Raw genomic sequence first — 23,579 nt, 5'->3', positions numbered from 1 at the left:
GTGACAGGCCGGGTCCTCCCCGCCCGCTGGGGGCGCCCGAGAGCCCCGCGGGAGAGAGCGGCCCCGCCCCACCCCTGTCGCCTCAAGGGGCGGGGCGTCCGCAGCGCGAAGCAGGTTTGTCCCGCTCCGGCCGCCGTCCGCTCCCCGCGCCCTCCCTCTCCCCGGGCCCGCCATATTGTGGCCGCCGCCGGAGGAGCCGCCGCCTGAGGAGCCGCGATGGGTGAGGGCGGGAGCGGCCCGGCCGGGATACTCTGCTGCTGGACCGAGGGGGCGCGGGGAGGCCGGGAGAGGCCGCTCTGCCGGTCGGACAGCGGGGCCGGGCCGTCCCGGCGCTGCCCGCCCCCCTCACCGGGGCTCCGGGCGCCTCCCCCCCGCGGCGGGCCGGGCCGGGCCGGGCCGGCGGGAGCGGGGCTGCGGGCCCGGCCGCTGAGTCATCCCGGGCAGGGCCCTCGGAGCCCGCTGGGGCTCGGGGCGGCCCCGCTGAAGGGGTGTCTGGGGGCAGGGGCCGGTCCGCGCTCAGCTGAGCCGCCAGCCCGCGGGGCCGGGGCCGGTACCGGGGGTTTGGCTCTGTCAGCGGCAGCTCCGTGCTCCCCAGCGCGGCCTTTGGGGCTGCGGGGGTTGTTGGATGGTGTAATATTCTGGGTTTTGGGTGGTATCGGGAGCTGCTTCTGCCACAGCGAGAAGGGCTGAGAGGCCGGTGGTGGAAGGAGCTGCTGTGGTTGAAGCTTTAAAGTGTCAAATCTCTGATCTGTGGTTAATTTAAATTCTGAAGTTTGTAAGAGTTTACGATGGAGCTCAAAGGAGATCCTGCTGAACTGTCCAGCCTTCGAATGACCCAGCAGGGCCTTGGTTGTTGTAGATTCCATCGTGGAGTGCCCGTGCTGTCCCTGTGCAGCTGTCGCCATGGACGGGACAAGCAAATACATCTGACGCTGTGCAGGAGCGGAGAGGAGTTTGTGCAATAAGCAATAGCACTAAATACACTTCAGGGGCCAGAGAGGTGGGAAATTGCATTCATTGTTAGCTACAAATAAACCAGAACTGAGTGTTGCTTTTCAAAAGGTACTTTACTAACAGCAGACTTATTTTTTTTGTTGCTTTTGATGTAGCCTGCGATTGATGCTTCCTACTTGGGAAAGCAAAATGTCTTTTTCTTGAGGTTTCGGGTAGTAAGACAGGGTTTGGGTGGATGGGGTGAATGGGAAAGCCCAGCCTGCAGCAGGGGAAGGTTCCTCTGGGAAGTGAGGATTAGGGTCCTATCAGTTTTCACCTGCAATATTGTAACCAGACTTAAAAATGCCCTTTGGGGTGGGATGGTGCTTGATCAAACTGACCTCATTGGAAACTCCCCTGCTGTCCTCAGCCCTCCCGTGATGTTCCAGGATGGGTCCATGGCCACGTCCCCATATGTGCGATGGCCACAGCACCGCCCCGTTGCCACAGCTTTTAACACTTAATGTATAGCTCGAGATGTAAAACCTCGACTGGCAACTTTGAGTAGAAAAGTGTCCTCAGGCCTGTTGAATGCCTGAAAACTGCCAGCGTTAAATTGTTTTAGGTTAATAGGACCGAGGGGTGGCCACATAATGTTGTTACCCTTCTTGTAGGGTGCAGGTTGAGGGTGCAATGGTGTTTCCAAGCAGCTGTGATTTGGTCTTGCTTGGGTTGTTAGAAACGCTCGTCAGTCTGTTCTTCACTTGCTATGCAAATGATGTCTAAATGTCTCTATAGTGCCGTTTACCCTGCGGAGCAGCACGTAATGCTCAATTCTTAATAAAACTTTTGTGGCTGATGGATTTAACCAGTTATTTGGGTATTTTGCTTTGTTTGCTTCAGCTTGAGAGAGCAAACATGAACTTTGTAAAGGGGAGCTTGGTCATTAAAATAGCGTGATAGTGAAAGTATTAATTCTTTCAGCTTTGTGCTGGCGAGGGCCGGATCAACTCAAACGTGCTTAGCAAATCAGACAGTGCTGTTTGTTTCTGGAGTGAAGCATGTGTTGGGGAGGATGAGCTCGTTGGAATTTATAGCCGTCTGTCATTGTCTCTGACTAGTTCTGGCTGTGTTTAACCTCCTATAACTCATGTGTGTTGAGTTCGAGTTGACTTAGTCCAAGAGTTTATTATAAGAATCGTTACAAAGGACTCTCTGACCTGAGGTGACAGACTTGGGAGGCCATTGGTCCATTCGGAAAGCCGAATGTCTCAGGATGTGTGAATCGGGTTGAAGAGGACTTAAAGCCCCCAAACCTCAGGTCTTTGTGGGTCCAGATATCAGGAGGAGGCGCAGTTGAAATTAATGTGTGTCGAGAACTGCCCTGAGGAATAAATGGACTCTTTTTACACCGGGGCATGGAAAGCCTGAAAGAAATCCCGATCTTACTTGACCCTGGCGAGGGACAAGCTCTCAGGGGAACTGTTCATTTTCCCCAAAGATAACCTGTGCCTTTCCCTTCCCCCTCCCAGCCGGCACCGTCAGCGAAGCTGCCGCACATTCCAGCAGCGATAGCGCGTCGCTGGCTCCTGGGAGCTAAACCAGAAGGGAACGAGCCAGCGGTGGCGGCTGCACCAGGCGCCCAAATAGCTGCGGGGAGAAGCGTTTTACAGCGTGTGCTGCCCACCAAGCGCCCGGCCGGGGGTTCAAGGCAGCTCTGGAAGAGAACGGAGTCTCTGCCTCTGTTATTTGTAGTAAACAGTCAAATAATCTGCGTGAGAACATAAAAGCAGCAGAGAAAACACGCAAAACAGACCTGCACGAGTGACAGGACAGAACCCGGTGGCTTTTCCAGGTTTAGCAGCAGCTGGGGTAATTCCAGGGCTGGCCAGGCTTTGCCTTAAGTGTGTCTTATGCCTGGCAACAGAATGGTAATGGATATCTTCTGAAGTTTACCTTTGTGAAAGGGTGTTCTGGCCTTAAAAAGCCCTTGTTGGATCTGTCGGTGTAACTGTTTCTCTGCTCTGTGACTTTGGTCTGATTCAGCAGCACAAATTCTGATTTAGACCTTCAGTGACTCAGCTTTAACCAGCAGCTGAAAAAATGTTGGAAGCAAATACTACTTGTAATGCAGAGAAATGGGAAGAGCATCATCCGGAAAGAAGCCAGGCTGGGTTTCGGATCCAACAGCATTAAGAAGCCGTTATAATCCTGGCGTGGCTGTAATGACCCTGGAATTACAGTGACTTTTTTTCTGTGGAGCTGCTGTGAGTGAAGTTCACTAATTCAGGGAGGTTATTTGCTACAAAAGGCGCTGATTTAGGAACCTGAGGTCAGGGGGTTCCCGGAGCAGAGCGGCATTTTGTACAAGCTGGGTCGGAACTCTGGTTTAAGTGGAGTCGCAGCGCGGGGTCCAGGCTGAGCCCAGCTAAGCCGGGTTGTGCAAGTTCGGAGGCAGTTGTGTGGCACTTGGCTATTTATGTGACCGGCTGAATGGTGATTCTGCAGATAGTGTGAAGTCACTTAATCGTTTTTCCTCCTCCTTTTCTTAAAAACTGCCTTTTAATTGAAGACTTCGCTTTCCAAAGGTAACAAATTTCTCTTTGGTAGGGACTCTATAACCCTCAGAATTAAGCTAGTTAAAATGTTAGTTTTTCCAGCTGTTTTGTCTTCCCATGTTGGATGTTTGTACATTGTATATGTCTTTTCTTGGCTTGGCTGTGAAGCTTTTCTCTGAAACTTCAGCTGATCCTGGAAGGGCTCCAGAAGGGCTGGAGGTGCTTGATAAGTTGGACTGAAATTTTCTGCAGGCAACGTGGCTGAGGAATGTTAAACACTTGAAAGAGGAGCGGTACGGAGATAACGCTGCGAACTTTCACAGGGCGCTTCTTCCGTCTACCTGTAGCGGTTGGAAGAAAACAAAGATATGGGTGTCCAGCAGAGTCCTGGAGAAGAGCAAGTTGGTCTCAAGGTTAACGGGCACACTGATGTTGTGTATTGTGATTGCTGCCTTCCCGTCCTGAGAAAGGCAATTAATCTGCTTGGAAAGACGTATAAACAGCAGTCGACATGGTCAAAGCAGTGGGTTGAGCTGAGTGCAGCTGTGGGATCGACATCCAGGTGCTTGGGTCCCTGGTTGCCTTTAGCCACACCAAACCATGCGGTGTCACTGCCCTGACCGGGGGAAATACACCAGCAGTCGAGTTTGAAGGGCTGCGTTAGTCAGGTAGGAAGCAGCAAAATGAGTAGGTTGGTTATTGGGCGCTTGTGCCTGGTGGGACAAACACGGGCTGTATGTTATGGATAGTTTTGCAAGATTTTTTAATTGTTTAAAGCCTCGGTTTGCTGTGGGTCCTGTTAGATTTTTGCTGTGTGGACACGGTGCACCTTCCAATCTGGGGGAAAAAGCCAAGGTGTGATTTATGCCATGATGACACAAGGGAAATAATTGCTGCTGGAAACCACAGTAGAATTTAGTTCTGCAGCTCCGAAGCTGATTGAGTAGAAGCCTTTCCCATGGTAACATGCTCAATATTGTCAAGTTTGGTCCAGGTTCCTTTTGGAACAGCAAATCTACTCTTATGCTTCCTAGAAACTTCCTAACACTTGCCATAGCGGCGCATCACATCAGCTAAGGTTAGGATCGCATTATCACTTGGAGCTTTACTGTCGAGACCAGCTCTTGCAAATAAATCTGTTTAATGTGACTTTTCCTTGGTGGCAGCAAGGACATGCGGATAAAGCAGCGGAGTGTGGCGAGAAAGCTGAGGCAGATATTCTTTCTTTTCACAGAGACCAACACGAGTCCTGCGAAGGATAACTATCGAATGAAGAGTTACAAGAACAAAGCCCTAAATCCCGAGGAAATGCGGCGGAGAAGAGAAGAGGAAGGAATTCAGCTGCGCAAACAGAAACGAGAGCAACAGGTAACTGTCATCTTGAGTAGCTTGTGTACAGCCATAACACAACCAAGATTGTGCTGCTGCCAAACTGGAATCTTCAAGGATCTGTGCATTAAGGTTCGTTGGCAGTCTCTTTATTTTTTTCGGTTCTGAGATCTTGCTTTTCATTCTCTTTGTACGTAGTACAGAGTGTGGCTCACATCAAGAGCTTTCCAGGCACTTTGTCCTTGGGGTACCAGAGGGTTTTGTTCACAGATCCTTGTTTTTAAGGTGGTGGTTTGTTTTTCAGGTTTCTTTATTAATTAGTGGATGGGATTATTTCCTCAAGAAGCAGGAAGAGCAAGTGTGGGCTGTGTGTATTTTTTAACTCTGAGCTGGTTGGTTTTTGTTTGGTTTTCTTTGCTTGAAGGTCTGTGAAAGTGAGAGGTGATTCCCAGGTGATGTAAGCTCACACTAAATGTTTTCTCCATTAATGCGTCATGCACAAGCTGCTTTCTCCCCAGTTTTCCTAACGTGTTAGGTCAAATTCTGCACCTGCCTGTACCAGCGTCTCAGTGAGTTGGGTATTTGCATATCTGAGGGCAAGACTTAGCACGTTTTATTATTGGGGTTCGTATGCCAAACTCGTCTTCAGAGCGCAGAGCTGTTATTAACGACTGCTTTTCTCTTCGGGTTGCGTTTAGTCAAGCTGACGGTATCTTGTTTGAGGAACAAGAATATCTAGTTATGAAGACTGTTCGTCATTGCTTTCTAATAATGACTCCTGTGTCTTGGTCCCTGCCAGCTCTTTAAAAGAAGAAACGTGGAACTGATCAATGAAGATGCCTCCATGTTCGATAGTCTCCTTGTGGATTCCTACGTTAGTTCCACGACATGTGGGGTAAGGTGCCTTTTGTTGCTGTTGTGCCTTCAGATAGATGTCGTGCTGTGCACTGCCTGGAACTGCCATACCTCAACGTTTTTGCTTTCTCACTTTTGAGAGTGTTGCAAATGTTGCTGCAGGGAACTGGAAAAGTCTCCCAGGGAGTAAATAGTGTCCTGTAATCTCGAATTGCGAATCTTTGGATCGCTAGCTAAGCACAAAGTCATTGTAGACTGTCACGACTGTGCCCTAAATGTGTGAAATGGAGCCATTGTTCTGTCTCCTTTGCATCTTTGCAGGAGGGAATGATCACAAGAGAGATGGTAGAGATGCTTTTTTCAGATGACCCTGATCTACAGCTAGCAACCACTCAGAAATTCAGGAAACTACTCTCCAAAGGTAAAAATAACTCATCCCTGCTGTAGCATCTGATGTAGCATTTCCTTTGCACGCATTTGTGCACGCGTGTTGCTGTACAGAAGCTTAGCAGCTTTGAGCTTAACAATGTAGCGTGTTGCTAATGATTTGCAGTTGTATGGGTTGTACAGAAAGTGATTCTGGAGGGTTGTCCTGCCAAGTTCTGTGCAGCTTGAGGTGGTTCAATGGAGTAATAGTTTATGCTTGTTATTCCCTGCGTTGGAGATGTCAACTGTTCTGACACTGCCTTGCTGTTGCAGAGCCGAATCCTCCAATAGATGAAGTGATAAACACTCAGGGGGTGGTGGACAGATTTGTTGAATTCCTGAAAAGAAGTGAAAATTGCACGCTACAGGTAAAGGAGCTTGTGTTACGAATTCTTCATGGCATGTAGCAGTTTAACCGCAGCGTAGCAGCGTGAACCCACAGTTGCCATCAGGGAGAAGTGATGTCTTGAACTCAAAAGATGCAGGTTATGTGATGTACAGAAGACAGAGGTAGCCTGTAGCGCTTAGGCAAAAAATGAAGTTATAAATTGCTCTAAATTATAATTCTCGGAAAAGTGCTGGCAGAAATAACACGGTTCAGCTGCAGCAGAAGAGAATTTGCCCTTCCTGTGTCTGATACTTCTGCTGGGAGTTTGTGGAGCCATGTAATAAATATGTAGGAAGAAACTGCGAGAGGAAAAACCTCCATTATTGGAGGATTTTAAGTACAGGCTAAAAGTGTGTCAGCAGTGGCTTAGGTAGTGCTGGTCCTGCCGTGGGGCAGAGGGATGGACTGGGCAGCTTCTTGAGATTCCTTCCAGCTTGGTAATAACTGTAGTTACTTTGTAGGGGTTAAAGATGCTTCCATACATGGAACTGCATCCGAGTTGATGACTGCCTTCATTTTCTTCCTGCCCTCTGGCCCAAGGCCATGTAGCACAGGGACTTATTTTCAAGAAGAACTGAATGAAAATCTGGTTTTAAACCAAAGAATGAGTGGCAAAAGCAGAGAGCTCGCTGCTCAGCTTCACCTGAACTCGAGGCATCCCTGTGGTGTTAGCCAGGCGAGCGGGTGCGCTGGAGCTGGCCAGTCTGCACAAAATACAGGAAACTTTCTGCTCCACATGTTTATGCATTATGTGTCTTCACTTTTATTGCTGGAAAATACTTGTAAATGTGATGTGGTGTGACCAGTGATGTATTCACCTGCTAATCCTTTGAGAAGCTGTAGCCTCTGAGAAGGTATTTAGCAGATGTGGCTTTTTATTGCTCAAGAAAATCGAACCCTTTGAGTATTAAGGTTCTGTTGCGATACACTTTCTTATCTCACAACCCTTTTAGTAGAAGTTAAAAGAGTTATAGCCAAAACGTAATGGCAAATACTTCGCTAATTCAGGATTGTTTTATTGATACTGTTGTCATGCATTTGCTTGTTTCAGTTTGAAGCAGCGTGGGCACTGACGAATATTGCATCAGGAACTTCCCAACAAACAAAAATAGTAATTGAGGCTGGGGCAGTTCCTATATTTATAGAGCTGTTAAACTCTGACTTTGAGGATGTTCAAGAACAGGTAAGGTTCACTTCTTACTCCGGGGTTAGGGTGAGAACCACGCTGAGTTGCACACAATTAAAATACAGCGTTTAAAATGAGTGACCAGTGTCAGGCGACAAATTGAAGTATCGTTTGCCTGGAATTATGGGAAAACGCCTTCTTTAGCACACTACCCTTTTCTTCCTCTGTTCAGAAACTGCGTGAATGCTAAAACTGTTGCTGTTTCCTTTCAGGCTGTCTGGGCATTGGGGAACATTGCTGGAGACAGCTCTGTGTGTAGAGATTATGTCCTTAACTGCGCTATTCTTCCTCCCTTATTAATGTGAGTAGCCATGAATACTTGCCAATACAGTTCTTGGAGTCCCATGGTACCACAGCAGAGCCATCTTTGAGCTGGGCGAGTAAATTCCCTGGCAATGTGTGGTGATGTTCACTGGGAATCAAACCCTTGGTACCAGATGAACTGGCAGTTCTGACAAGTATCTGATGAATAGAGTGGGACTTGGTAGATAACATGCCTTCTCACAAACCTCTCCGCCGCTCTCAATCTGCAGCGGGTGCTGTTGCCGCCTGCTTGTCTTGCTGAAGTCGCAGGGCTTGCTGGTTCGCTCTGTGTCCCTCCAGATGTCTGCTTGTTGTGCTTATGCTGTGGATTCGGGGGCTTGTCTGAGCGGGCTCCTCTGGCACCCTGAGCTGGTGAAGATGTCCCTGCTCATGGTTGGGTGGGACTGGGTGAGCTTGGGAGGTCCCTTCAACCCAAACTATTCTATGGTTCTCAGTTCTAATTTGGCCCTTGCCTTCCTGACCCATTTCACTTTACATTGTTAGGAATAATAGCTATTTATCCTAAAAAGTAGTTGCCTGTCACTTCTCTTCTTGCTTGTTGAGAGGCTCAAGTCACAAGCAGCATGGCTTGAGCTGCAGCAAGTGGAATAGTGGTTTGACTTTCTTAAAATCAGACTAGTTTTCCTCGTTTTGATTCCCTTGCTGGCTTCCACATCAAGGATTGTAATTCATGGTCGCTGTCTCTTTAGGCTCCTTACAAAGTCCACCAGGCTGACAATGACACGAAATGCTGTCTGGGCCCTGTCGAACTTATGCAGAGGGAAGAGTCCACCGCCTGAATTTGATAAGGTGAGAATAAATGCCTTGTTGGCAGAGAGGTGATGGGGAGCCACCCAGTCAAGATGTTTGTCTCAATTATTTTGGGCTGCTGGACCTTCTGTAGGTCATTGCAGGAGGGAACAGGGTGAGGTTCTTCCTGCTGAGGTTGATCTTACTGTTCAGCAGATGTTTGAGCGCCTGTTTAATTTTCTGCGTGGCTTTATTGGCAGTGCCTCAGTGGGACCCCTCAAGTAAGGGGGCATGGCCAGGCTTCCCTGCAAGGCAGCACACACTGAGACTTGAGACTTCACTCAAATTGTGACTAAAACCTTAATTCTGAGACATCTAAATGCTACAAACCAGGACTGTGTCCACATGGGAGCTGTAGCAGCTTTCCTGTTTCTCTTGTTAGTGCCAGTAGCACACCAGGAAAAAGGTTCTGCTGGCCTTCCAGGTGTCTCATTCACTTCAGTAGAACAAAAATGGTTTAAGATCAATGTGTTTCACTTCTTAAAGATGAAAGCTCACGTGTCAGAGCTGGGAAGCCTGTGGTGAGGGCTGAAATCTGACTTGAGTGTAAATATCAAAACACTTATAAATGATTGGAGTACTCAGAGGTGTAACCATTGGTTGCTGCTCTGAATACTGAGCTGGTTTGGGTTATTAAGAGTAAGAAATGGAGTTTCCAAACAGTAGCATGCACAGTAGCGCTTGTCTCAGGAGTCTAGACTTGCGCCGGGAGGAAGGGATGTAATTTTGATTTAGCAATAAAGCCACTGAGGTGGCTTCAGACACTGTGATTATGAGGTATGAGAACCAGCAAGGAAGCTGCCGACTTTGGGGAAGGAAACTGTGGACATTGAAGACTCTTTATCTCCCCAGTCAGAGTAGCCATGTGGTGTTTGTGTGTGAACACGATGGTCCTTGTCAGAACGTGACTAACCCGGCGTGGTGGCTGTTGTTGTAGGTATCTCCCTGCCTGCCAGTCTTGTCCCGATTATTATTCAACAGTGACTCTGACTTGCTAGCAGATGCGTGCTGGGCTCTTTCCTACTTATCAGATGGCCCCAATGAGAAAATCCAAGCAGTTATTGACTCGGGAGTGTGTCGGCGGCTGGTGGAGCTGTTAATGTAAGTACCTTGTCTTGCTGCTTCAGCCTGGTTAGACTGGGAAGCAGGTGGCTGAGCGTGAGTTTGTACAAAACCCATCAGAGCAGTTCTGTGGGAGGGACTGAAGCAGGTTGAGAGCTGTAAAACTAGAGTATTTTCTAGTGCTGGAATGCTGGTTAATACTTAGGCTAGGGAAAATTTATTGAAGAGTTGGGACTGATACTCTAATCTGCGGAAGAAGAGAGGACTGCGGAGTGTCTTGTGCTCTCAAATTTGAATGGGCCTCTTCTCTAACGCCTTCAGAATTGGTAGAACTGCAAGACGCTTGCTTCCAAAATTATCTGGAAAAATCCTGGGTGTTCTCATTGGTTTAACAACGTCTTTGTTTAGAAATGTGATGGAAAAGGTGAGATCTGTACTTAAGCTGAAGATGATAGAATTAGGACATTAAGGATGAAAACTGTATTCCAAGTTTGTCTTCAGTCTTTGCTTATCCAGTAGCAATACGGTCAACTTGCTTTGTGTTTCGATATGTTGGGGGATGGAATTCTAAGTAAATAATGCAGATATTGGGGAGAGAATCTTCTGCATGTGACCTGATGGATTTGGTTTTGTCCTTGCACCATTTATCCTGCAGGCACAACGACTACAAAGTGGCCTCCCCGGCTTTGCGAGCAGTTGGCAACATCGTGACGGGGGACGACATCCAGACCCAGGTGAGGGGAAATTCCTGCCCTGCAGGGCAATGTGGTGCCCTACGGCATGTTCACTGTGTGAAAACTGGAAGTGTTTAGCTCTGTACCAGATACAGGGGATCTCACGTGTGTTTTCTCTCTCAAAAGGTCATTCTGAACTGTTCAGCCTTGCCCTGTCTCCTTCATTTATTAAGTAGTCCCAAGGAATCAATCAGGAAAGAAGCCTGCTGGACTATATCAAACATCACAGCAGGAAACAGAGCACAAATACAGGTACGGTCTTCTCCAGCCCACCTGTAACGATCCTCGATTCCAAGCTCAGCATTAAGGATTTGCAGCTTTTGTCTTCTCGGACACATAGAGGCGGGTTTTGTTCACATCTCTTGTTCTGCAGTGATTTGCAAGTTTTTTGCTCCCAGCCATCTGCCAAGCAAGAGCTAGAAAACTTGTTAATTATACCTACGATATTAGGCTGAAATGAATCCCACAGGTTGGATCATTGGAATAAGAGGAGATACAGCCCTGATTTCTCCGTGCTCAGAGATACCTCTTTGAAAGGCTGGAGCTTGTTGAGTTTAATTATCCTTTTAATGACCTACATAAGGAGGCAGATAAGTGATGAAAGCATCGCTACAGCATCGATGCAATAATAGGGATCGTTTACTCTGCTAGTTAGGGAATAGGATCTTGTGTTAACAGGGAATAAAGGAATAAAATAGAGGAGTTGCTGGAGGGTTATAGCTTGGAAAGGCTTTTTCCATTTGAAAATGGAGGTGGAGGTTTCTTTCCCATGCTTAACGGCTTTTTAGAAACTGTGTTGCCAATTCCAATGCGTCTTACTCCTCTCTCTCCCCAGGCAGTCATCGATGCAAACATTTTCCCGGTGCTGATAGAAATCTTGCAGAAGGCAGAATTCCGCACGAGGAAAGAGGCAGCGTGGGCCATTACAAACGCAACGTCAGGCGGAACTCCCGAGCAGATCAGGTGCTCCGGTGGCTCCTGCGAGGGGAAACCCCTGAACGCGCGGTAGCTCTGCCTTTAGGGGGACTGCAGGATGGGTTGCCAGGGAGTAATTTGGAGAACTGGAGAGTACCTGAGATATACAGAGCTATAGCTGGATTGTTACTGTGCTAATTGTAGCTTCCCTCTGAATGAGGATAAACAAATCCAAACCACTTCCCTCCTCCCCCTTCAGGTAGCTTAGATTAAGCTAAATGTCCAAACTTGATGACAGATTAAATTCTGGTGCGGAGTTAAGTTGAGTAGCGTCTGGAGTTAGCAGGTTTCTTGAAAGAGGAGTGTGTATAGAAATGCAAATAAGTAAAAATATATTTTATATAAGTATATAAGTAAAAATATATTTTAAGGTAACTTTTGGTATTTTAGTTTAACTTGGCTCCCTTGCTCCTTTGAACTGAGCAAAGGTGATTCTTGCTAGACCCTGAACAGGTGTGTGTTGGTGCTTTCTCTTCAGGTACTTGGTCAACTTGGGTTGTATCAAACCTCTCTGTGACCTGCTGACTGTCATGGACTCCAAGATAGTTCAGGTGGCGCTGAACGGGCTGGAGAACATTCTGAGGCTTGGGGAGCAGGAAGCCAACCAGAGCGGGACGGGCATCAACCCCTACTGCAGCCTGATCGAGGAGGCCTATGGTAGGTGGTGGCCAGTGGCCTTGGCACGATTGAATTTAGCACCACAGGATGTATCAAAAAGCATCTCCTACTTTTGTTCATTGCTTTTTTTTTTTTGCTGTTAAGGGGTTTAGTCTGTTCCAAACTAGTGATATTTGTTCCAGGAGACTTCTTAGCCTCTTCTGATTGGGCATAGGACATACTTGGAAATAAAACCCATCATACTCCTGATCCAAGCTTCCTAGACCTGGAGACCAAACTGATGACTGTGGCTCGCACCGGTTGGGGTGTTAATCAGAAATAAGAGAAGTAAAAATCCCACTTGTGGGTCTGATTGCTCTGACTGTACCCAGTTGTACACTGTAGATGTACACTGGGAATCCAGAGAGAGCTTTTCCCTGGAGTGACTTAATTACGTGGCTTTTTTTCCTGCTCTTAATGCTTTGAGGAGCAGCTCCTATTTTGGTCTCGAACTCCCATGGTCTGCTTTGCCCTCTCACTGACTCTTACACTGTGTGTCCTGATTCTCCCAGTAAGAATAATTCTTGAAATTCTTGAGAGGATATTGTGCGCGGATGTTTTCTGTGCAGCAGCAGGTTTAATTAGGACAGCTAAAGCTGCTGCTGCCCTTCTGCTGGAGGCTACTGGGACGGGCTCTGCTTCCCTCCCCACAGCCGCTTGGCTTCATGTCACTGAAACCTGGTTTAGTCTTGAGCCGGGAGCTGTGTCAGCTAAACCTGCTGTTGAAAAGGTGTTAATGCTGCCCGCTACAGATAAAACCCACAGGCAGCTCTGGAGTAGTTACCTTTAGATGTCAGTGCTCATAAAACACAAATCTCACGCACAAAAAGGTCTGTGAATAGGGGCAGGAGCGGAGGATGGGTGCGGAACAGTGAAAATATCAGATCTCCTGGTTTCATCGCATTCTACTCTAATTTTTCCTCCCAGGTTTGGATAAGATTGAGTTCCTACAGAGCCACGAGAACCAAGAGATCTACCAGAAGGCCTTTGACCTGATCGAGCACTACTTTGGCGTAGAGGATGACGCCACTCTGGCTCCCCAGGTAGATGAGAACCAGCAGCAATTCATCTTCCAGCAAGCCGAAGCCCCCATGGAAGGTTTCCAGCTATAATGTGTCTGAGGTGGGGAAAAGAAACACCACAAACTTGGCAGAAAGCAGCTGGGAGCAGCTGATGGGCTCATCCTCTCCTTGCAACCGGACGGCTACGCGCTCACTCCACCTGTTAGGAAACAATTCTTCCTTCCAACAACTAGAACCAGGGCTTTGTCCTCGCAAGGAAAGGGGATGTTCTTACACTTATTTTTCTTTTTGCTGCTGCAAACATGTCTTTAAAGCAGGCATCTGGGTGGAGGAAGGACACGGAGGTAACAGATTGCACCTCTCGGTGTGTGTTTTATTTTCTTTGTGGTGATCTCTCCCAAATGTCACTTCTTACCTCGGGTACTTAATTGAGATTTCAGTGTTGGGTTGGGTAAGAACGCAGATAGAAAGTAACAATAATTCTGCAAACCTGGGTTGATCTATTTAAGGTTGTTTTTTTTTTTGCACATGTTACTCTTTATTAAAGACTCTAATTTGCCAAGAGCAAAGTTTAGCCCTGGCCTTTCTGCGACCCTCCTGCAGCGGACAGTCCTGTTGAACCTGGGCCAAGTTCCCCTGAAATACTGTAAATGGACAGAGAAATGCAAAGTTCTCCCATTCCTGGGAAGATTTTTCTAGGGAAGGCTTCTTACCCTTGTCTAAATTTTTGATTTTGCTTGTTTTCTTCTTTTTTTGGAGAACTGCTAGTGCTATTTCCAAGGAGAGAGTTAAAAACACGAGGCAACAAGCCCCCAAAGCCGGTGATGCCGAAGAGGGCGGGATGCTTGGGTGGGTTTTGAAGTGGGAAGCACAACTGCCCCAGGCTTTGTTCGCATTGCTACTGACCAACCGTGGAACTGTCGGAATGGTGAAAACACATCATCTTTACTTGAAATATTAATTTTTGGTTGTTTTTTTTTTTCCTGACTGGGGTGGATCATTATGGGCTGGAGGAAGAGGCCGGGGGTGACAATGTTGTGTGCGGCGTTAACTTTGGTAGCACCGGCGCTGAGTTTTCGGGTTTACCTCCTGCTCACAGGTGGATTATGTACATTTTACTTAAAAAAAAAAAAGGTCAAATCTCTGTATTTTTTATATTATATATAAGCAGATATTTGTCTAATTGGGCTTCAGAGAAAAATATATATGAAATTTCTGTAATTTATGTAAATAGAGCACTGTGAGCAGGCAGACCCGGAGATGACAGCCCCCCCGCTGCTCTGGTCCTGCTTCTCTGTTCACTCACGTACTGTATCAGCCACCCTCGACCTCTCTTAACCCCCTCTGCCCTTTTTGAGTCATTTCGCCAAGATTTCACTCAACAAAAAGCGAACGCACGAGAACAAAACCGCTTCTGGGGTGTGGGGGGAGCCGGGGGGGTGAAGCCCCAGCCCGGGCTCCGGTTTGACGAATCTTGTGAAACGAATAAACCGCATCGTGCAGCTGCCTGAGTCTCTCGGTGCGGGGTGAACGGGGGCGGCTGGGCCGGCTTCTCCTCCGGGGTGGAGGCGGGAGGCTCTCGGGGCAGGTTCTGCCCTGATTCCCCGGGGAGGGCTCCGGTGTCCCGGGGGGAGCGGGGTCGCCCCGGACGGGCTCTGCGGTGCCGCCGCCGCCGCCGAGGGCCCCGCGCGGGGCACGCTGGGAGTTGTAGTTCCCACGACGGCCCCCGCGCAGGGCATGTCGGGAGCTGTAGTCCGCCGGGCTTCCCCGCCACGGTTGCCGCTCTTTCCCGGCAGCCCCCGCGGCGGCCCGGCGCTGATTGGTGGGCGGTGCGGCCCGGCGCATGCGCAGCGTGGGGCCGCCGGGAGGCCCGGGACGGAGCCGCTTCCCTCAGCACCGGTACCGGCACCGGCCAGGCCGCGCCGCACCGGGAGGGGCCGCTGCGCCCTCCCTCCCTCACCCCTGCTCCTCCGATGTACCGGGGAGCCGCCGGGGCCGGCGCGCTGATTGGCTGAGGAGAGATAGAGGGGAGACTTGCGTCAGACCGCTGGAGGTGACGTCAGCGGGGTGCGTGCGTGACGTCATTGCGGTGCTGGGGGGGCACACGTGTGTTTCCTTTTATCGTCATGGGGGCTCATCCCGGGGGCGATAAGGGGAGCGGGGCCTGGGGCACTAATGGGGGTACCGGGGGGGGTCGGTGCTAATTAGGGATGGGGCAAAAATATTAATAAGGGGGGGGGTGGCCGGGCCGGGGGTGTCGGTGTCAGCGCTGGGGGGCAGGAGGCTCGGGGGCGGGGAGGAGGTTGTGGGGGGCAGGAGGTTGTGGGGGAGGCGGAGGTTGTGGGGGGGCAGGAGGTTGTGGGGGGTAGGAGGCTGTGGGGGAGGCGGAGGCTGTGGGGGGTAGGAGGCTGTGGGGGGCAGGAGGCTGTGGGGGGCAGGAGGCTGTGGGGGGCAGGAGGCTGTGGGGGGCAGCAGGTTGTGGGGGGGCAGGAGGCTGTGGGGGGCAGGAGGCTGTGGGGGGGCAGGAGGCTGTGGGAGAGGCGGAGGGTGTGGGGGGGCTGGAGGTTATGAAGGGCCGGGGGGGCCCGAGCGGTCGCCCCGGGCCAGGGGGGCTCAGGGGGTGATTCGGGGCCGTTCCCGCCCGCGGGGCCTCAGGAAGCGCCGCGGGAGGTGCGTTGTTCCCGGCAGCCCAGAAAAGCGGCGCCCGGGGCCGCGTGGGGCGGGCCGGGCTGTGCCCGCGGGGGGGACGCGGGCCCGGCCGCTGCCAGCGCTCCTTGCCGAGCCCGGCCCTGGGCTGCGCTCCGAGGACACGCCGAGGTCCCCGTGTCACCGCTGCGAAACGGCAAGAGGAGCTGTTCGCTGCTTCTCCTGGAACAGCCCCTTGGCTCCGGGCGAGGAGCACAGGCTGCCTCTGCTCCCTAATTAGCGCCTTAACTAGAGCACGGGAGGTTGTGCCCGGCGGATTAGGGAAACTGGCGCTGAGCGTGAGTCGGGAGGTGCTGCCGTGCTCTCGGGGGGGCTGTGTCCAGCTTGCTCAGCGGGAACAGGCATTATCCTGTCACGGAGACCTTTGTGCTGAGGTGCAAATTAACAACAAAACGATGTTTCTTCCAGCACGGAGTCTCTGCTGAGAACAAGTTCCTTCCCAGTGCAGGTGAATGACTCCTAAAATCCTCCAGGCTTCTTAAAGTTAAGTTTAGTTGATGTTTCTCCTTCTCTAGGGTTTGTTGGGACTGAGCCGGGGAGAAAGGTCGAGATGAAGAACCAAGGCGGGGAGACCAAAGCTGCCCCCCGGCCTGGCAGCGCTTCCAAACTGGTGCTGGAGGATGGGGACTCACCGGAGGCCGCAGCACCCCTGGAAGGTGGGGGGTCCCTGGGGCGCGAGGGGGATTCTGGAGCCTGGAGAGCAGCTGGTGCTTCCTCTGTGGGAGGGTGGGCAACTGTCTGCAGCTCTTGTGGCTTGTTGGAGAGGAGCTGTGATTTCTGGGGCAGAAAATCCCGGTTCCTGCGTGTGTATGGTTCTGAAGCTGTTACCACGTCCTGACCAAAGCATGGAGCTGGTTCTTGCCTGAAAACAAGAGGTTGTTTGTCCTTAAGGGTCCTGTTTGGGAAATGTCGGACAACTCTTTCCTTGGAGCAGCATTGAGCGACCTGCCCTGTTACTGGCGCTTCGTAAAAATCATTCCCTAGAAGACAAAAACCAGGTCTAACCAAGTGGGTGCTCGGTTAAAGTGAACTCTGCCATGTATTGTGGTGCTCGGTAAATGTGGGATGTAGGACACACGCAGAGAGGCCAACTCAGGTTTAAAAATCGATCGTAATGTAAAAGTCCCGGCTCTGGGGATGTCAGCAGGGAGTTCCCATGAGGGAAAGCTCACACGTAACCCGCTTTCATGAAAGATTAGGGGGAAGAAGGGGGGGAATTTTTGCTCTTGACAGATGTCAGGGGCTTGGTCATGCTCTTGTGATCAAAAGCGAGTCTGTCGGGAACGTACGTCCATTGTCACGGCAGCGGCTGCAGACGCCGCCAGAACAAAGCGGCTCATGTCGCTGGAGGTTTGTCCGGCCCTGCTGCGGCGGGTGCTCGGAAAACCTCCCCTTTTTCAGCCACTTCTAGAGAACCGACGGCGTGGGGGAAACCTCACGCTTTTGTGTTCCCGTCTCCCGCAGCTTCTCTCGCACAGGAGGACACCAAGTCCTCCCGGCCCGCCGTGCGGGACGTCTCCGAAGAGCTGAGCCGGCAGCTCGAGGACATCTTGAACACGTACTGCGTGGATGCCAGCCAGGAGGGCGCGGGCGAGGACGGTGGCCAGAGCGAGCCCACCGAGACGGAAGAAGCCGAGAAGTGTCGCAGCGAGTCCCCGAGGAACGGTGACCAGGAGACGGGCGGCCCCGAGATGAACGGCGAGAAGGAAAACACAAAGGGGACTGAAGAGTTTCGACCCGGCGAGGAGTGTGGGGAGCGGGATCAGAAGAAGGCTCAGGAGAAAAAGAAAGCCAAGGGCCTAGGTGAGGGGTTCCACAGACACAATCCTCTCCAGCCAGTTCCAGCTCTGAAAGTTGGGTCTGGCCCCAGCTGGGGGGTTGTTCCCCCACCGCGTGCGGTGAAATCTGTGGGGCAGAGCCCTGAGAAGAGGTGGTGGCTCTGCCCCAGGGCAGGTGCAGCTCTGAGACCTGCTTTGTTTCTCCTCTCCTTGCCCTTATGAGCCAGAACTCTGTAAATGGATTTTAGCTTATTTTTTTTAAATTCCATGTCTCCTTCCAGGCAAAGAAATCACTTTGCTGATGCAGACGCTGAACACCCTGAGCACGCCAGAGGAGAAACTAGCAGCGCTGTGCAAGAAATACGCTGAGCTGGTGAGTGCGGCTTCCTCCATGGCGGGCTCTGGGGAGGGCAGCGCAGCAGTGGCCACGGGAGCTGCTCAAGGAGCCAGGACGTGGCTGTAGATTTGTGTTTCCTCTTGATATGGAGAAGGACGGTCCAGGAACACACCTGTAGCTTTGCAGTGTGTGTTGTGGGATCTCTGCGGTGCTGGACATCCAGATACCAGAGGACAGATGTTGCTTGGTTCTGCCAGGTGTTGGCGTTTGCAGAAGCGTAAGCACGTGTGGGAGCATTTTGGGCAGATCTGTGTGTAAGAGGAGTCTGGATCTGTTTTCTCTCTGCTCCTCTAACGCAGAAGCTGCATCTCTTTGACCAACGCGTGCGTGGAGGTGCTGGATGAACATTTAAATCTTTCAGATTCCAGCAGGACAGGAATTCAGTGACCTGTCCAGGGGACCTTGAGCTCTGCATCGGTCCCACTCTGCTCAAAAGCGGCATCTTTTGCATTGTGTCCTCCCCTCAGAGCACAGAGAGCGCTTCTTTGAGCCCCTCCTCGGGGCGCAGCACATTGTCCCCGTCTGGTTTGCATCATCTGTGCCCTTTGCTCCCCTGTCCCAGCTGGAAGAGCATCGCACCTCCCAGAAACAGATGAAGATCTTGCAGAAGAAGCAGACGCAGCTGGTGCAAGAGAAGGATCACCTGCAGAGCGAGCACAGCAAGGCCATCCTGGCCCGCAGCAAGCTGGAGAGCCTGTGCCGCGAGCTGCAGAGACACAACCGTACCCTCAAGGCAAGTGTCTCCAGGCGCTTCTCCAGGAGCTGCTGCATCCCAAAGCGCTTGGATCACTCACCGGGAGCCATTCTGGCAAGTTTACCTTTCCCGATGAGTGCCCTCAGGCTACCATGCAGGGCAGTGCTTTAATTTTGCTGTTAAATCATTATCTACCGTGTCTGAGTGTTAATTCAGGGTATCTTCACTGGAGAGAGGGAGGGAAGAAGCCCAAAGTTGCTTCCTGATGGCTACAAGCAGCAGGGGGAGGCCGGGTGGCTTCAGAGCATCAGTTTGGGCAGTTTGCTCCCCAGAGTGACACGTCCCCACTGTCCCTGCTCTCCTCATGCAGGAGGAGGGTGTCCAGCGTGCACGGGAGGAAGAGGAGAAGCGGAAGGAGGTGACATCCCACTTCCAGGTGACACTGAACGACATTCAGCTCCAGATGGAGCAGCACAACGAGCGGAACTCCAAGCTGCGCCAGGAGAACATGGAGCTGGCGGAGCGGCTCAAGAAGCTCATCGAGCAGTACGAGCTGCGGGAGGAGGTGGGTTGGGGTGGGATCGGGGTGTGGGGCTGCTCTGGTGCCTCTGTTCTGCCCTGCGATGTGTGTTTGTGCTCCTGGGGGGGAAAGAGCCTCTGGGTTCCGGGCTCTTCCCTTGGGGCGGCTGCTGGGACGCCCTGAGCGTGGCAGTGACCGGTGCGGTTCCCTCACAGCACATCGACAAGGTGTTCAAACACAAGGACCTGCAGCAGCAGCTGGTGGACGCCAAACTCCAGCAGGCGCAGGAGATGCTGAAGGAGGCCGAGGAGAGACACCAGCGGGAGAAGGACTTTGTAAGTCTCGGAGCGGTTTTGCGAGCGCTTCGCTTTTTGCCTTGTCCCTCTGCGGAGGCTCGTTCCCCTGGTTCCCCAAGGGCAGAGCGCAGACGGGGTGAGGCTGCAGCCCTGCGCTGCTCCTCGCAGCCCCCCCAGCCTGCTCCCGTCTGCAGGGACACGCTGAGAGCCGTCCCTGGTGACAGCCGGGTCACTGCCTTTGCTCTTCCCCAGCTGCTGAAGGAAGCGGTGGCCTCGCAGAGGATGTGCGAGCTGATGAAGCAGCAGGAGACCCATCTCAAGCAGCAGGTGAGTTACCCACTGTGTGCTCAGCCTGATTATTCACTTGTTTTTTGGGTTTTTTTTCCTCCCTAAGCAGCGAACAACCCAAAGTTCTTTAATCTGGAAGACACAGCGGCAGGATTGCTCCTGGGTGAGCCTGTGTCAGCCCGGTGTGAGCTGAGATTTCCTGCAGTGATTCTGCCTCCCGGGAGAAAGGAGGTTTTTGGTTTTCAGCAGGGCTGGGAGCATCGTGTGATCGCTCTTTGCTGAATCAGACCCAGCAAGTGCCTCCTGCCCAGGCCAGGAGGTGTTTGCAGAACACATCGCTCTCAGGATGTTTCCCTAGGAAGGAGTTTTTCCACATTCCCCTGTACCTAACGCTGGCAGAGCCGCCCCGTCCTGCCCTGTTGTTTGTCGTGAAGCCCGGTCACAAGATCGCTACCTCATTCCTTGGCGAGGGCTGTCGGGAGGTGCGCAGTGAGCAGCTCTGACCCCGTCTCTCCCCACAGCTCGCTCTCTACACGGAGAAGTTTGAAGAATTCCAGAACACCCTTTCCAAAAGCAGTGAAGTGTTCACGACCTTTAAACAGGAGATGGAGAAGGTGGGTGATGCTTTTGGTGCCCAGCAGAGCTTGCGGGGGCTGGAGGTGCTGCCCGTCTGTCTGTCTGTCTGTAGTTTTGTTTAGTTTTGCTGGTAAATATTAAAATCAGCCACGAGCTGGCTGCTCACAGAGCGTCGATACCATCCCTGCTGTGTCAGAACAAGCAGCGCTGCCCCGTCCCCTGCTTCGTTGTTACCCACTCGGTGTTTCCCGCTGCTGAAGCTGCAGTGAGACACGGAGACGTTTCCCAGGACAGCAGAACTGTGCTGGGACAGCAGGTGCCCGTTTGGGGACACGTGAGATGTCACTGACTGCAAGCGCTCTGCCTGGGGCTTACTCATTCCCTCTTTTTTGTCACTGTTAATCTGTAGATGACAAAGAAAATCAAGAAGCTGGAGAAGGAGACCACGATGTATCGCTCTCGCTGGGAGAGCAGCAACAAGGCTCTGCTGGAGATGGCTGAGGAGGTGAGGAGGCTGGAGCAGCACGCGGATGTGTTGTGTGGCCTTGGGCTGGAGCTGAGGGGAGGCCAAACCTCAAATCCTGGGCTCAGTTTTGGGCCTCTCAAGACAAGAAAGCCCCCGAGGTGCTGGAGTGAGTTCAGAGAAGGGAACGGAGCTGGGGAAGGGGCTGGAGCCCAAGTGAGATGGGGAGCGGATCTGGGGTTCAGAGGAGGTTGAGGTTGGATGCGGGGAACAATTTCTTCCCCAAAGGGCTGTGGGGCATTGGAACAGGCTGCCCAGGGCAGTGCTGGAGTCACCAGCCCTGGAGGGTTGGACAGACGGACATGAGGTTCTCAGGACATGGGGCAGGGGCAGGGGTTGGGTTATGGTTGGACTCAATGATCTTGAGGGGCTTTTCCAACCAAAACGATTCCACAGTTCTCTCTCTCTCCCTTTTTGCCTCTGTCCCTGGTGTGGCAGAGTCTGAACTGGCTCTCTTATTTGCAGAAAACCCTTCGGGACAAAGAGCTAGAGGGGCTTCAGGTGAAAATCCAGCGCTTGGAGAAGCTGTGCCGAGCCCTGCAGACGGAACGCAACGACCTCAACAAGAAGGTGCAGGACCTGTGTGCCCACACACCCCGCGCAGACACGGACCCCTCGGAGCCTTCGAAGGACCCACCACGAGACGGCCCCGAGGCGGCGGCGGGAGGTTCTGCAGCCGAGCAGGATTGTCTGCACTCGGGAAAGCCGCCGCACGGCGCGGATCCTGCGGAGAGCCTGGGAGAACTGAGCACAGGAGCCTCGGGGCAGAGCGGGACTGAGGAGGGGGCTCAGGGCGCTGCCTGAGCCCGCAGGGCGGGGGGAGAGGGAGGGGAACGTGGGGGGTTCCAGAGACTCGGTCCAACGCCCCTCTCCTGGTGCTGGGACAGGCGCGAGAGGTCGGCCCTCCGGGGGATTCCGCATTTCCTAGCTTAGGTTTTTGGAGGATTTTTAAAATTTTTATATATATATATATATATGATTATATATATGATATATAAAATATGTGCAGGGCAACGAACACTTTATATATGGATACACGTGAAAACTAGAATGATCCACCTCCCTGCGTGTGCGTGAATAACTAATATATGGAGACTCAACCGATCGGCCCTTTCACGACAAGACTTGTCACTGGCAGGCTGTGAACCCCCAAAAATCTAACGCAGCTCAGGCAGGTGGGGGGTCTGTCAGCACCTCCGCAGCGACGCTGCGTCGAGTGAGAGACAAGGAGCTGAGCTGGATTCTCCCTCCTCCGTGTCAGGTGTCCCAGACACTCGTGTTTTTGGTGCCCGTGAGCAGAGCAAATGAGTTGGGAAGAGGCCGTTTCTCCTCTGCCTGGGTTTATGTGTTGAATGGAGACAAAGAAAAGCAGAGGAATGGGGGGTGCCCGGTTCACCCAGAATCTGCCAGTGTCTCAATCGCCTTATGATTCACAGTTGCCTCTTTGCTATACGCACATGCGCACAAGTGTATTAAAGAGTTAATCCAAAGGTCTAATTCCCAAGTGTTTTGCACAAGCGCGTGTGGTCAGTTGTGCAAGGGGCTGGGGAGGTTCCACCCGAGCTCCTCTGCCCCGTGTCAGGACCTCCTGGTCGCTGAGCGATGGTCTCGAGGTGTCCGCAGAGCTCCATCCGAATTGCCGGCGCCAGCACCAGGACTGTGTCCTCCCTCCTCACGGGGACTCCAGCGAGTTTGGGTCTAACGAACCTGCAGCAGAGACGAGATGTAACGAGTCTCCGCAGAGCCACAGCCCCGAACCTCTGCTGGGATGTTCCCCGGAGCCGAGCGTGGCTTTGTCGGCCCCTTGATGTCCGTGTTGCTTCCCCGGTGCAGGGACGTGTCTGTGTCAGAAGGAGCGTCAGGAGCCCCGTTCGCAGCTGCCAAGCTGTGGGCTTCTTCCCGTCCTTTCAATAAAAGAAAAACCTTAGAAAGCCACCTTTTTTTATTTTCAATTTTCCTCGTTACGGTACAGATTATCTCCACAGGGGCTGTTGTATGGATCTCTGTATCAAATAGAAATGCACCCAACTTCGCTGCTGCTCTGTGTGTTGTTTCTCGCTCATTAGGCCTCGTTTGGGAGGGAAGATTTGGGGCGCTGGGGTGGGGATGGGGTTCCGCTGGGCTCGGTTCCCTGGGTGCTGGTTCTGCCTTCCGGGGCCTGGGGAGTGTGGGGGGGACCTTTGCGGCAGCGGGGACACGAAACTCGGGTGGGTTTGTCCCCAGGACCCCAGCACAGAGCGTCTCATCCGTGAGCCACCAAGCACCGTGTGCCCTGCGGGTCTTGGCACTGGTGGCACCGAACCCCCGGCTGGCTCCAAAATGTCCAAGATTGGCGTAAAGTCCCACAAGGTCCGCGGTAAGAAGCCACGTTGGGTTGTGTGCGCGGAGGGGATGGGATCTGCCGTTCATCTCGCTCCTTTGTGAGCGGTGGGGGATCGTCCCTGCAGCTGCGATCCTGAGAACCGAGGCAGGGGACTCGGGGGAAGCCCCGGGGGGGGCGGGCGGTGACCCCGCTCTGCGGGGTGTCCCCGGGGAAGCCAGACGGGAACGGGCCGCGCTGCTC

General features: G+C 52.2%; 3 protein-coding genes across 11 annotated transcripts in view; all 3 read left to right on the top strand.

The window, feature by feature from the left end:
• ZBTB8OS (zinc finger and BTB domain containing 8 opposite strand) overlaps positions 1-5,762 on the top strand; it is a 47,066-nt gene extending 41,304 nt beyond the window's left edge. The window contains exon 9 of the transcript XR_010468165.1: positions 5,753-5,762. The gene's annotated coding sequence lies outside the window, so the exon portion shown is untranslated. The remainder of the gene's footprint in view (positions 1-5,752) is intronic.
• On the top strand, positions 64-14,740 carry KPNA6 (karyopherin subunit alpha 6). Of its 6 annotated transcripts, XM_065041710.1 has the most exons (15): positions 154-220; positions 773-1,000; positions 4,726-4,859; positions 5,620-5,715; positions 5,997-6,096; positions 6,375-6,469; positions 7,541-7,672; positions 7,888-7,976; positions 8,689-8,788; positions 9,726-9,889; positions 10,506-10,584; positions 10,711-10,836; positions 11,420-11,547; positions 12,038-12,216; positions 13,144-14,740. In XM_065041710.1, the coding sequence occupies exons 3-15, from the start codon at positions 4,761-4,763 to the stop codon at positions 13,326-13,328; spliced, it is 1,572 nt and encodes a 523-aa protein (XP_064897782.1). In that variant the 5' UTR covers positions 154-220; positions 773-1,000; positions 4,726-4,760; the 3' UTR covers positions 13,329-14,740. The 6 variants fall into 6 exon arrangements, with proteins under 6 accessions (XP_064897781.1, XP_064897779.1, XP_064897782.1 ...); XM_065041709.1 differs by lacking the exon at positions 773-1,000 and having other exon boundaries at positions 64-220; XM_065041707.1 differs by lacking the exon at positions 773-1,000 and having other exon boundaries at positions 64-220; positions 4,726-4,952.
• Positions 14,741-15,066: 326 nt separating this feature from the next.
• TXLNA (taxilin alpha) lies at positions 15,067-23,048 on the top strand. 4 transcript variants are annotated; one of them, XM_065041699.1, is made up of 11 exons: positions 15,067-15,291; positions 16,460-16,600; positions 17,409-17,747; positions 18,004-18,095; positions 18,682-18,852; positions 19,184-19,378; positions 19,549-19,668; positions 19,882-19,956; positions 20,439-20,531; positions 20,903-21,125; positions 21,482-23,048. In XM_065041699.1, exons 2-11 carry the CDS (start codon positions 16,495-16,497, stop codon positions 21,793-21,795), a joined length of 1,728 nt encoding a protein of 575 aa, XP_064897771.1. In that variant the 5' UTR covers positions 15,067-15,291; positions 16,460-16,494; the 3' UTR covers positions 21,796-23,048. The 4 variants fall into 4 exon arrangements, with proteins under 4 accessions (XP_064897771.1, XP_064897770.1, XP_064897773.1 ...); XM_065041698.1 differs by having other exon boundaries at positions 15,067-15,305; XM_065041701.1 differs by having other exon boundaries at positions 15,069-15,291; positions 20,903-20,998.
• Positions 23,049-23,579: the final 531 nt, after the last annotated feature.

The sequence above is a fragment of the Columba livia genome, chromosome 26 (genome assembly GCF_036013475.1).
Source record: "Columba livia isolate bColLiv1 breed racing homer chromosome 26, bColLiv1.pat.W.v2, whole genome shotgun sequence".
In the NCBI taxonomy this organism is placed as follows: domain Eukaryota; kingdom Metazoa; phylum Chordata; class Aves; order Columbiformes; family Columbidae; genus Columba; species Columba livia.
The sequence above is the reverse complement of the archived record's forward strand: the minus strand, read 5'-3'. Positions and strand labels throughout refer to the sequence as shown.

Excerpts from the sequence above, each read along its gene's own strand:
- KPNA6 (XM_065041707.1), top strand. Across the intron at positions 8,789-9,725 it reads CACCGCCTGAATTTGATAAG|GTATCTCCCTGCCTGCCAGT; the intron begins GTGAGAATAAAT and ends CTGTTGTTGTAG. Across the intron at positions 10,837-11,419 it reads GAAACAGAGCACAAATACAG|GCAGTCATCGATGCAAACAT; the intron begins GTACGGTCTTCT and ends CTCTCTCCCCAG.
- TXLNA (XM_065041699.1), top strand. The coding sequence starts at position 16,495 with ATGAAGAACCAAGGCGGGGAGACCAAAGCTGCCCCCCGGCCTGGCAGC. Across the intron at positions 16,601-17,408 it reads GGCCGCAGCACCCCTGGAAG|CTTCTCTCGCACAGGAGGAC; the intron begins GTGGGGGGTCCC and ends CGTCTCCCGCAG. Across the intron at positions 19,379-19,548 it reads AGTACGAGCTGCGGGAGGAG|CACATCGACAAGGTGTTCAA; the intron begins GTGGGTTGGGGT and ends GTTCCCTCACAG.